This window comes from Gracilinanus agilis, chromosome 1 (assembly GCF_016433145.1).
Source record: "Gracilinanus agilis isolate LMUSP501 chromosome 1, AgileGrace, whole genome shotgun sequence".
Taxonomy (NCBI): Eukaryota; Metazoa; Chordata; class Mammalia; order Didelphimorphia; family Didelphidae; genus Gracilinanus; species Gracilinanus agilis.
This window is the reverse complement of record NC_058130.1, coordinates 537114528-537128180: the sequence shown is the minus strand read 5'-3', so window position 1 is coordinate 537128180 and position 13653 is coordinate 537114528. Positions and strand designations below refer to the sequence as shown.

Sequence of the window (13653 nt, the reverse complement as noted above, 5' to 3'; positions counted from 1 at the left end):
TTGTGGTTAAGTGACTTGCCCATGGTCACAGAGCTAGGAAATGTCTGAGGCTAGATTTAACCCCAGGTCTTCCTATCTCCAGGCCTGCCACTCTATCCACTGCCCTACCCAGCTGCCTCGGTTATATAATTTCAACTGGGACCTTACTAAAACAAGGCAATCTTTATATTTCCCTAATCAATCACTGTCCCATTCACCACAGTAGCTTTTCTAAACCTTTCATGTTACCTCAAACCTCTCAAGTCTTTCCCTCCCCATACCTTTTCAGCTAAGAACCTTGACTCATTCTTTACTGAAAATAATTGGGGTCATTCACAGAGAGTTCCTTTTGCTCTCTTTTTCCTCATCTTACATCACTCAGATGCCTTCTGGGGCCAACTAGTCCTTTACTTGTTTGACATTAAGAAGTGGGCTTGCCAAAATAAACCTCTTTACAAGCACAAATAATTCTAATCTATCCTATCTTCTCCAGCAGAATGTCCCCTCCAACATTCCTACTCTCACTAATCCCTCCTTTCTACTGGCTGCTTCTTCATTGCTTACAAATGAGCCCAAGTCACTTGATTCATTTTATCTTCCTTGGCTATCACCCTCTAACTTTCTTCTCCATTGTGGTTAAACTCCTTGGAAAGGCTATCTACAATATGTGCTTTTCAATCTCTTCTTACCTCTTCAGTCTGGCTTCTGATCTCATTATTCAACTTAAATTGTTCTCTCCAACATTACTAATGATCTCTCAGTGGCCAAATCTAATGGTGTTTTCTCAACCCTCATCTTTCTTAATTTCTCTGCAGCTTTTGACACAATCACTCTCTTCTTGATCCTCTCTTCTCTCTAAGCTTTCATAACAATGCTCTCTCATGGTTCTCCATCTACCTCTCCTCCATATACTTTCTGCTTCCTTTCTAGATTTTCATTCATGTTACAGTGGCTAACCACAGCAGTCACCTAAGACTGTGTTCTGGGCTCTCTTCTCCCTCTGTACTTTTTTGTTTGATGATCTCATCAGCTCCCAGGATTCAATGATCATATCTATATGGTGATTCAGCTATTTCTGTCCAGTCCTAACCTCTTTCCCAACCTCCAGTGTAGTATCTCCAATTGCCTGTTAGATGTCGGGAACTGGATGCCCCATAGACATCTTTTTTTTTTTTTTTTAAATCCTTACCTTCTGTCTTGCAATCAATACTAAGTATTGGTTCCAAGGCAGAAGAATGGTAAAGGCTAGGCAATTGGGGTTAAATGACTTGCCCAGGCGCATAGCTAGGAAGCATCAGTAGACAAATCTGAACCCAGGTTCCCCCATTTCTAGGTCTGGCTCTTTATCCACCGAGTCACCCAACTGCCCCATCCCAATGACATCTTAAATTCTATATGTTCAAAACTAAACTCGCCTTTTCTCCTAGTCAACCAGGCTCTTAAACTAGGTATTATTCTCAACTCCTCGGTCTCACCTTCTAGATTCAATCAGTTGTCAAGTTCCGTTGTTTCTGCCTTCATAATATTTCTCATATATTCCCCCTTTTCTCCTCTGACAGTTCCACAAACATGTAACAAGCCCTCATTATCTCAAGCCCATTGTTATAACTTTCTGATTGGTCTTGAGTCTTGTCCCACTCCAATTCATCTTCTATTTAATGCTCCTAAAAATGATCCGACCATATCACTACCCCCTACTCAACAAATTCCAGCACCTCACAATTACTTCCAGGATTAAATATAAAACCTGGCCTTAAAAACCTTCTATAACCTGGCCCCTTCTGCTTTTCCAGTCTTCTTATACCTTACTCTCTTCCAAATACTCTATAATAGAGTGACAGTGGCCTCCTCTGGAGCATTTTCACTAACTGTCCTGCATGGCTGGATCTCTCTCCCTCTATAACTCTACTTCCTAACTTCCTTGGCTTCCTTTCAGCTCACTCTAAGTCCCACCTACTGCAAAAAGCTTTTCTCATTCCTCCTTAATCTTAGTACTTTCCCTCTGAGACTACCCCACAATCTATCTTGTTGATATATATTTTTTCTACCTAGCTATTTGCATGTTGTCTCTACCATTAAATTGTTTGCTCCTTGAGAGCAGGGGCTGTTTTTCTGCCATTCTTTATATTCTCAGTGCTTAGAACAGTACCCAGTACACACAGTAGGCACTTAATAAATGCTAGCTGGCTGACTGGCTTGCAAATTCAGTTTAATAACAACAAAACTATAAAATAATAGCTTTGCAAAAATAGCAGCTGCTTCTGGCTATCTGCTGTCAGGGCATGATTTCTAAGTCTCTGAGGTATGAAGAGAGAAAACCAAGTAAAATGGAGAAAGGAAAGTAGTATTTCTACTGGTAATCAAAACCTACCTTGCATTGCATTGTCAATGACTATTACTCTCGCTGGGGCTCATCATCAATATTCTACTCCAGACAAAAAGCAGTGAAAGCAGATAATGGGGTTTGGCTCAAAGAATCCCACTTAGCACAGGTATTGTATGTAAGAAGAGGAGCATAGAAAGGAAGCAAGAGGAATGGAGCAACTAGGTGGTTCAGTAGATAAAGAGCCAGGCCTGAAGACAGGAGGTTCTGAGTTCAAATTTGACCTTAAGACACTTCCTAGCTGTGTGACCCTGGGCAAGTCATTTAACCCCAAATGCCTAGTCCTTGCCACTCTTCTGTTTTGGAATCGAAACTAAGCATGGATTCTAAGATAGAAGGTAAGAGTATAAAAAATGAAGAGAGAGAGAGAGAGAGAGAGAGAGAGAGAGAGAGAGAGAGAGAGAAAGAGAGAGAGAGAGAGAGAAGAGGAAGTAAAAGAAATTACTACAGCAAGTATTATTAGCAATATGCATCAGATGTAATCTACTACAAAACTGTCAGATTTCATTTGAAGGGAATCTAAGACATGCCTTAGCCACAATATCATAATAGATAGGAGAAAGGAGATCAAGTAGGAGCTGAAGGGACTTTGTGTATGGAGTTTGGCCAAGACATTTCTAAGAAGAAAAATTGTCAGTGATAGGATTAGGACATTAGCATATTTCTACATAAAACCCAAACCTGTGATGTGTCTTGTGACATAAAGTAAAAATATACTCCTGGATCCAGAAATGACCATGGAGACTAACTAGCTGCTTAAACTATTATATGAATCAAAATTTGAACAAGCTATAAAAAATAACATCATTTATTCTTTTGGTCCTATGCATATTTTTATTGCTTTTCTAAAATGGTGGGTTTTTTTCACATTTCAATAAATGACTATGTTAATGTCAAGAGAAGAAGTATGTATTCATTTACTTTTAAAACCCTTATCTTCTGTCTTAGAACCTGACCAGACTGGTACTGTACTAAGCACTGGGGTTTATATATAAAAGGAGGCAAAAAAAAAAAGCCAGTCATGTCTTTAGTTTATCAAAACAGCTCCTTTGTAGGAACACTGCATTTTTTTTAGTCACTTCATGCAGCAAAGGTACTCAGCAAACATAAATAATGATGATGTACTAGGTATATCATTTTATACTTCATACTCTCATTCAAAGTATTCCAAGACCTTTGAAAGCAATACATCATGTAATCCTTATATTCTCTGTGAGAGATAATATGTACCCCTTAATGGCAGAAAGAGAAGCTAAAGTTGTGACTTCTGAACTCTTCCCCCATTAGTCATCAATTTAGAAAGTAGTTAATCTGATAGTTTAAAAATATCAACTAATATAAATTTCAAAATGTGTTTCATTTAAGAAGTACAGCCTACAGTGGATTGATACTTGTCTGTATTTAATCTAGCATTGCAAAGAAGTGGATATTGAAAAAGGCACAACAGGATCAGAAGACATGCATTTTTGGTACTGATTCCTTATTACAAGACCAAGAACAAATTGCCACTTCTCTGATTGGGTAAAAGAAGGTATTAGCAATTTGTTCTATCTACTTCATGTGGCTGTCATGAAGATCAGGGAAGAAAATGTATATGAAACCCTATAAAAATATATGGAATTATTATTTGATTTCTTAGCATTTAACATAAAAACAATCATAAGTTTTCAGACCATCTTTTCCCCAAGCCATATCCTAAAATTACTTTTCAAAATATCATTATAGAAGAAATCTATAGCAAATTCAATTTATAGAACTGTCACAAATTTATGAAAAAAAATTCCCCCAAATTCCCTTTTATTAGTCTAATTAATAAAACTGAATGGAAATAAATTTTGCCAAACAAACAGAATTTTAAAGCATACATTCTCTGAGTCCCATAAATAAGGAAATTCTGTATTATACCACAATGATGATAAAGGAAGAGACAAGTTGGATGAGGAAGAGTACAGGCAATGACAAATACAGTTTGTAACTCTTTACTTTCCTCCTCTCCCTTGCTCCCCAGATAACCAGTGATCACATATAGTCTAAAGTTCTTCAATCCATCTTAGACCTTCTTATTAAAATTTTTTTACTGTTTATCAAAACCTCAATAGAAACTAAAATCCCATCAACACACATTTATTAAACATCTACTCTATGCCAGGCATTGGGAATACAAATGGATAATCTACTAAAAACAAGCTTAAATTACTTCTGATAGAAAATCATAATAGGTTATTTAAGTAATTTACACTGTTATGATTGAGTCCTGACCTTCTTAATCATTATTTGCATTTAAAAGAATAGATGCTAACCTATATGAATCTTTCTCTGGTAAGTCTTCATGAAAATATTTTGAGCTGGCTGAGGCACTTCTTAAACTTGTCTATTGAGAAGTAAAATACACTCAATTTCTCTGCCCAACTTCCATTATTCACCTTCCAAATTGGCTTTATACTCCCAACTACAACTGAGGAAAAAAAAAACAAAAAAATGAAGACACCAAAGTAGGTGTTTAATTGCTTGTTCATTGATTTGGGGGAAATGGCACTGATGAAAGAGGAACCTGCAAATGTCAGAAATACTACAGCTATATCCTAAATAAAAAAGGTCTCCTGTAAAAAAGAAAGTTAACATTTGTGTTGAAAATGTGAGAAGTTTCAGCAAAAAGTATGTTTTGTGTCTAACAGTATGCGAATGCCTGAAATAATCTGTAATAAGGCCTTCAACTAAAGTTCAAATACTCTTGTCGCCCAATGTTATAAGATAACTTCTATTTATAAATTTTTCTTTCACTAAAGACTTAAATTTACATGATATAAATAAAAACTAACTGACACATGAAGGTTTGCTGTCAAATATAAATGTGTGCATTTTGGGAGAAAGAAAAAGCTACATCTGCTTTTAAAAGTATGAGCTGGGAGGAAAAAAGTCTAACTGGAAACAAAGCAATGAACAGAAGGCCTTTGACAATAACTGAACCTAAAATGGGTCTAATTAGGATCTGCCTCATAACATAATAGAGGGTGTAGCTTGGTCTGTTATCAAGTTTATAGCTACAGGCATCGATAATACAACCCCATATTCAATGTAATTACAGCCCACAGGCCTGACTCTTGTGAAGTATTTCAAAGGATTTAACCATTTACTTATTTCTAGAACATAGGTAATATAAGGAAGCTCATTGTCATAATGATCACAGTTGTTCTGATGTTTCTTTCAAAGAACAGTGGGTAATGCTTTTCCCATCTCATCTTAGAAGCAGAAACAAACAAAAGATGCTATAACTTAAAACATTTTTGTGTTTCAGCTCTGAGGTTCATGTAAAAAGTACTGAAGTACACTTGCAATTAAAAAAAAATATCACTTTCTTGGGAGAGGAAGGGTGGGCAGGAGGAGGAGATTTGGCCCTGTAACTTTTCCAAGTCCTGAAGAACTCCCCTACTTGATTAGAGATTCAAAGTTAGCCTTCTGTTTCAGATCAATTCATATTCCTTCTCCATTTCTTATTAAACTTTGCCCAAAGAAATTTTAAAAGGCAAATTTTGACTAATATAATGCAGATCTATGATGAATCTGGGAATATAAATATAGTGAAATAAAAGTACTAATGAATAACATAGGGTAAATCATAGAACACTTGGACTTTTTATCTTAGTGCCTACTATTCAAGTATAAATATCTATATGGAGCCCTCTTTTAAAATAGAGTACTTAAAATCCTAAAGTTTAAGCTTCAATAAAGTTTTTCACTTTGTAACTAAAGAAAAAGTTTTGAATGCTAATGGACCACAGATGAAAATCCAAATAGTCCCCATAACTGCAGTTAAGAATGGGTTTCTCTTTGTTGGAAGCATATTTTGTAATTAAGATTTTTTGACTAGGGGACTCATAATCTAAGTTATTATGCTGTAACTTAGGTATTTGTCTGGAAATAAAAGAATCAGAGTTAAATAGAGATGAAATGGGATAACAATTCTTACTTATCATCTAAATAGTACATAGGAAAAATAGCAGAGATCATAAGATTTCTCTTTTGGGGTTATAAGGATTCAGATACATGCAGAAAAAACCCCTCCTATTCAAAATAACTGTAATCATTCAATAATTATGAAATTGTTCATACAAAAAGTTAAAATATGGACTTCTTTTAGGGATTAATACAAAATGTAGTAAAATGAGTAGACCAATGATGATGACATATTTATGTCATAGAATTGAAAGCTGATAGGATTTAAATGTTAGAGGGCATTTAGTCCAATCCTCTCTTTGAGAAAACCGAGCAGAGAAGTTAAGTAACTTAATTTAAGTGAGAGGCAGGTTTTGAATCTGGGTCCTCTGACTCCAAGTCCAGCCAGGACTCTTTCTCCACTCTGCCACAATGCCTCTCTTTTTCTTTATTCTGATCTAATTTATATGTTCACTTAGACCAAAATACAACATGTGCCAAATGAGGCAGAGGATCACTCCCTTCGTAGTAGTTAATGGCAAACTGATTAATTAGAGTGATTTTGGGTATAAAAATTGTCTGGCTCCAGCTTTCATAAAAGAAGAAAAATTTCTTTGGAGAAAATGCTTCTATAAATATCACAAAGTAATATTAAAACTATTTTTAAAAAATAAATTTGTTTTAAACAAATTCATTAACCTTAGAAGCTTCAAAGAGCATTAAAATATATTTGGTATTAATTAGCAAGTCCATTAAATACACGTTTTTTATATCTTGAAGTATCATTTACATGTCCACGAAGAAAAAAGGACTTTTTTAATAAAAATTGTTTTAAACTGGATTTTATTAATTATTTCAACCCATCATCAACTTCATATTTTGTTTCTGTAGTGGATTAAGTGATCCTTGTACTTCCTACCACAAAACCCAAAGCCAGAGCTAGTTCCCTAATTCTGTCTGCATATGGCTTCTCTTCAAAGATTGAAGGCAAAGAAGAATCATGTGCTCCAAATCAGGATGCTGGCCCTGTTTTCAGCTAGAGATCTTTGGAGCTCCTGCCATGGGACACAGTCCTGACAGTGAAATACAAACAACTGACTGTGCTTCAGTGAATACAGTTTTTAGTCTTGGTTAGGTTTTAAGCTAATGGGATACCTAAAAGGTATTTGCCTGGAAATAAAAGAATCAGAGTTAAAACAAGTGAAGCTGAAAAATTTCTGCAACGAATATTTTCCAAGTCCATTTTCATAGGTCTATCTGTGGACCTTTGTTTAGTACTAGATAAATAGTATATAAAACTGGAACAGTTATTTAACTAGGACAGCTAGAACAGACATTTACTATTATCCCATCTCCCAGTGACATGAAAGATGAGCCTGTAAAATCACATGCCTCTATCTTCAGCCTATATATACAGAACTACTCCTGTCAGTGGCATAGAAAGTGCTATATTTCAGTGCAAATAGGAGCTACAGTGAAGATGTGATGGGGGTATGGTGCTAAATCTTTTCAGATGCACTGTACAGGATTTCCTTCCTAGGGCTGTAAAGCTGGAGAAATGCCTGGATGATCCAAAATCACAAATACTGTGACAAAACAAACAGTGAAACCACTTTTTTCTTGGGCTGACACCATAACAATCCAGTAGAGTTAAAAAGTGTTAGGATGTCTCTGAGTGAAGCTGTTATCAAAAAATCAATGAGGTCTCTCTCCATCCTTTAAATTCATACTTTAAATGAGTAAAAATTGAAATTACATGCTCCCATTAATCCTCAATAGAATATTTTCATTTCTTCAACTCATAAAACTTTCTGTAAGTACAACGTCCCGGAAGAGGGACAAAATGGGCATCTACATTTAACAGCAGAGTTTAGGCAGTTAAAATAACTTGGTTTTTTAAAGTAGCTTGCAAAGTTGGAGGACAATAAAAGTATCAGTCTGTGACCTCTAAGTTATCAAGAAATCTGGTCAACAGTGGAATTTGGTGTCACACCGCTTGATGGGGTCTAGCCAGTAATAAGGCTAGAAAGCCTATGTTTATAATTAAGTAATAACGATTGAGGTTCGAGGTACAGGGCATTTCCTGGGGATTAATGACTAGCTGGAAGAGTTGATGGCCTAAGGCAACGCCTCGGGCCATTAACCCCAGCCGGCCATTAATCCCCAGGAAATGCCCAAGACCTCAATCGTTATAGCCGTTTTAATAAATACAGAAGGGAAAAAGTTTAATATCAGCTTTCCATTTAAACTAAAAAAAAATCCATTCCATATTTATGATGCTTAGGCTTAATACAGAGTCCCATAGGAGTTACGCTTTTAAAAGGTTTCCTTTCAAGTTTTTAATTTTGCTTAAAAATGGAAAGAAAAAAGGATGTGGAAGAATGTGATTCTAACATGAATGAAAACTTGGGTTTCATGTTTAAATGGTGTGGCACTTAAAAAACAAACAACACTTCAATGGGTTTCATCTGTATTGATCATTTTTGAAGAGAATGATCATATGGACACAAAAATCCATAATCACTACTGGAGCCTTAAACTTAACATTGGAGTTATCTTAAAATCTTCAAGAGAAAGTGTAAGAGTTAGTACACAATTTCATAGATCCAGGTATTAACAGGTTAATAAATAAATGAGGAAAAAACTCAGAGAGAAAGAACACATGCATGTCTAGTGAAACAAAATGCTACTTCCTAGTCTGACATGACCCCCAAGGGATATTAAGAAAGCAAGACAGAAAGCTATCTTGTTGGACCACTAATGTCCCAAGTAAGCAGACCTTTTAGTAAACATGCTTAAACTTCACACTTCCATCTGTTCAGTTAGCATTCTAAACTACTGTATTTAAAATAAGTTACTGTTTTACCATGAGACAAAAGGCTTATTATGTCTTTTTTTTTTAAGAGAACAAACTAAAGTACTTAAAAAGATTTCCCCATTCTTCTTAATAATATCACAAATGAACCATCCACACTAAAAACACAAAGATACACACAGCCTACGGGTCATGTGTATTTTAGAGAACCTCCATGTTTATATTACCATTCACAGCCCCCTTTCTCATTTGGCCTTGAGGCTTGCTGATTAGCTGGTAAACTCTTTGAAAGGGTCAGTTTGTCCAGAACTGGAATTTCCACTTTGGAAAGAGCACCAGAGGTACCTTACATCTGTTCATAAGTGGCCTAAGTTACAGTTGAAATTCCTATTTTTTCTCAATGATAAGTGGGCAAAAATTCTGAAATGTTTCTCCAATAGTGGGGGGGGGGGAGGGCAGTAATTCTAAATTCCATTACATTTTTGAAAAGACAACTTTCCCCAAATTCAAGAGCGGTGGCAAAATCTAGAAAGCAAACATAAAGTACTCCAGGTTTATTTGTTTTCTCCCCACCCCACCTGGAGAAAAGAGACAGGAAGTCTTCCTTCTTTGACTATCAATGATCTCTTTCTCCCTTGCATTCCTATAGCACTTACAATCTACTCTGTTCCCAGCCCATTTATCACTGAGTCAAAGAACTCAAGTTCTGGCAGAGGCCCTGGAAATCATTTAGTCCAGCTTCATCACTTTACAGTTGAATAAATTAAGCTTCCCCCAGGTTAAGTGACTTGTCTGAGTTTAGACTGCAAATTAGTGACAGGACCAGGACTGGCACCCAAGTCTCTCAATTCCCTATTAAGGGCTGCTTCCACTAGGTTTTGTATGTGATCACCTATATATAAAAATGTATGCACATATGTGGGTGTTTATATCTTGTTTTCCCAACTTCTCTTTATAATCTTCATAGTGCCTGGCACAGTGCTCTACAACTGTAGGCACATAATAAATATTTGTTAATTAGCTTGTAACTGCAGTCAGTTCTTCACTTGAATAATAACTTAAACAAGTTGAGTTTAATTTACTCTAACTACAAACCAAGCTTTATTTTCTTTTTGATGCCACTTAGGGATCAGAATTAGATGTTGCAATATATTGTAGCACCATAGTCTAGGTAACAATGTAAATGTATTCCTGAAGCTAAATGCTTTCTTACCAAAACAAAAACAAAAGCCTCCAGGAACTGTGATTGGAGTTTTAATAATTTATAATGATGAATACTTTTTCTCCTAACTTCAAAAGGTATCAAGGCTATATATAATTTTTTACGGTCATTCTATTTACCAGAAGTATTTTTTTTTAAACGGTTCATTTACACATCATGCCCATACACCATAGACACACAAAACTTCTCTAACTTAAATGGCTTTACATAACTCTTTAGAGGCTGCAGTAGTTCAACTAATCCTATTGTTCTTGGCACAGAGAAGTTTTAAAAAGCTACTGCTCAGCAGTGATTTGCCTGCCTCTCACATCACCGGTTTAAAAGTAATCTTCCCTTCAATCTCCAAGAAAGCCAAACTTGAAACAGCACTTGAAACGATTCAACGCACTTCACTTTCTATTTTTTAAAAAATGGCCCCAAAGCACAAACCTGCCTTAGCACAAAAAGTTAGTCCCGAAGTGGCACCAGAAAAACATTACATGCATAGAGTTTGGTTTTGGTTACCTGGGTGGGGGAAACAATAGCAGGTGAAACTACTGTGGGAGAATTGGTGCTTCGGTGCCCATTGACTTCGGGAAGAAGAGGCAAGGGGTCGTGTTTCACTGAAACCACCACCACCGCCGCTGCGTCTACGGGCTCCGAGGGACGGATGCACAGTCTTTTGGGGGAAGAGGGACCACAGACTTCACCCGGCCCAAACACAGCTTCGTACAGGGCCCGCTTGGGTGCAGCCTCCGCTTTCACGTCGGCCACCACCTGGCTCTCTTTGGGAAGAATGTAAGTGTTCCCCAGCGAAGGCGGCTGGGGGCGGTGGTGATGGTGGGGGGTGTGGGGGTGGTGGTGGGGGTGGTGGCGAGCTCCCCCGTTCAGAGCTTCGGCGTAGCAGCCCTGTGGGGCGGGGGGTCCCAGCTTGGTGCCTATGCCCGCGATGCTGTTGAGGGTGGCGATGGAGACGGCGCCGATGCAGTGGTTGGTATACGTTTTGGACAGCTTGGCTGCCTTGGAGAGCATCTGCATCCTGGTGCCAAGTAAGTTCTTGCCGATGGCTTTGTTCTCATACCAGGTCACATCGCCCTCGTTGCAATGGTCCCGGGGCCTCTGGAAGAAAGCCTTGCAGAGTGGGTTGCGCTTGGACAGGTACTTGACAAAACTGGCATAGGGACAGAACTCCGTGCCCGTCTCGTACATGCGGGGCAGATTCTCCTCGTCGCTGCTCTCCGCCCGCTTCTTGCTCCAGGACGATGAGCGGGACTTGTGATAGGGCCCCAGGGACTTGAAGTAGACGAACTTGCGGCCGTCCTCGTCCATGGCCAGCCCAAAAGAGTCCTCCTCCAGCTCCCGCTGGTTCTCCCGGCCCCGGGTGCAGAAGTACATGCACGTCTCGAACCAGACCTTGTTGAGCAACCCGAAGGGGGTGTTGGTACTGAAGACACTGGAGGTGTACAGCTTGCGCAGGTCAGCCCGGGTGATGGCTTGCTTCTGGACCACCGGCCCCGCGCCCTGTTCCTCCAGCTTGCGGATCACCGCGGCCAGGGTCAGGTTGGCGCTGCGCAGCTCGGGATCCTTGGTGAGGTCCAGGGTGCGGCAGTAGGGGGGCTCATTGAGGTAGCGGTTCAGGGAGCTGCGGATGCTGATGAGCGACGACTTACTGTAGAGCTGCCCGCTCTTGGAGCGGGCCTCGGCGTAGAAGGAGCGCAGCACCCGGCACAGCGCCCCCTTGTCCATGGTCTCGAAGTCCGGGCTCTGCGACTTCTCGCTCAGGTACTCCCGGAAGATGCGCACCGCATAGCGGGTGGCCAAGCGAGTGTTCTCGCTGAGGCGGGCCCGCTCGGGGCGCTGCAGCAGGTCCGAGTCCAGCTCCGGGTCCTCGGCCGGCCCGCTGCGGGGCGGCAGCAGCAGCGGTTCCGACTCAGGGTCCAGCTCCGTACTCTGGTCCATATGGATCATATGGACCGGCTCCGGCTCCAGCTCCTCCCCGGCGGAGTATTCGGGCTCCAGGGGCTCGTCCCAGTCCAGACCCATCTCCTCTTCCTCCTCCTCTTCCTCCTCCTCCTCCTCCAGCCCCCCACCTCCGTCCTCCTCCTCCTCCTCCTCGTCCCCCGTTATCTGCACCTCCTGGATCTCGTCGTCGTCGTCGTCCTCCTCCTCCTCGCCCGCGCTGCAGTAGTGCGGGTGGCTCGGTCGGCTGCTACCCCCTCCGCCGCCGCCGCGCTCGCCCTCGCCCCGCTCCCCATTGTTCTCGGCGGCGGCGGCGGCGCTGGCGCTGGCGCTGCTGCTGGGGCTGGTGTTACAGTCCCCGCTGCCAGGCATTCTCGCCATATTGCCGTCTCTCTGCCAGTCCTCGGGCAGGGCGCATGCGCTATATTGGACCGCAGCGCTGAGAGCTTTTGTGTTTAATGACCTTCAGCTACCGGGAGGCAAAGCCGGGCTCTTAAAGGGGCCGTACTCCAATTGTCAGCACCAGCCGCGCCGCGGCGGGGCAGAGGCAGGCAGGCAGGATGGAGGGAGGGTGTAAAGTTGGGAGGATACGTCGGACCGAGAGTATAGAGGAGTAAAGGGACCTTACATTTCCCCCTCCCAACCCCCAATACACATACACACACACACCTAGAAGAAAAGTTTCAAGGGGAAAAAAATTGGGGGGAGGGGAAGGGGAGGCTGGTAGGGGAAAGAAACACGCCCAACTTACCCTCTGGCTGGAGAGTGGCAGTCCGGGCCCAAGAGGGTGGACGGGCGAGAGGGATGGCCTCACTTCTCTAAGTAATGCCCGAGGAGCGGCGCCCCTTCCCCCGCCCCCTCATCGCCCCCCGGGAGCTCGGGGTGGGGGGCGGCGGCGGCGGCTGCGGCTGCGGCTGCTGCTGCGGGCGGCGGCTGTAGCTGCGGCGGCCTGGCTCGCGGGGTCTGCCAGGAGCTTTCCCGGCCGCCCGGAGCGGAGTAGAGCAGGTAGGTAATGAGGAGGGTGGAGGAGGGAGAGAAGAGGAGCCCCGCACCCCTCCTCGCCTGCGGCCAGGGCGCAGCCGGCAAGACTTGGGAGAGGGACTGGGCTGGCGGCGGCGGCTTCTCCCCCACCTACTCGCTGGCGGCGAGGCGAGGCGAGGCGCGGGGGCCCGGGGCCAGCGCTCGGCTCCCAGCTCACTTTCCGACTCTAGCAAAGGAGCGAAACACGCCCAGCCTCAGTCTAGTCCCTTTGGACTCCTCCGACAGCCACTTTTAAGTTGTAGTGAAGGGCCCGGGGCGCTCCCCGCAGGTCTGGGGCAAGTCCGCTCCTGTCCAGCCGGAGGAAGGAGGGAGAAAGAGAGAGAGAAAGGGAGGGGCAAGAGG

General features: G+C 41.8%; 1 protein-coding gene across 2 annotated transcripts in view; it reads right to left on the bottom strand.

Annotated features, from left to right (window-relative positions):
- Nucleotides 1–13106, bottom strand: part of KCTD1 (potassium channel tetramerization domain containing 1) — a 125313-nt gene extending 112207 nt beyond the window's left edge. Inside the window, exon 1 of one of the 2 annotated variants that reach the window (XM_044666480.1) lies at nucleotides 13022–13106. Coding sequence is in view for 1 of the 2 variants with exons in the window: in XM_044666472.1 (XP_044522407.1) it covers nucleotides 10837–12651 (1815 nt within the window). In the remaining variant the exon portion in view is untranslated. Of the gene's footprint in view, nucleotides 1–10836; nucleotides 12652–13021 lie in introns of those variants that run through there. The other variant, XM_044666472.1, reaches the window with a different exon arrangement.
- Nucleotides 13107–13653: the final 547 nt, after the last annotated feature.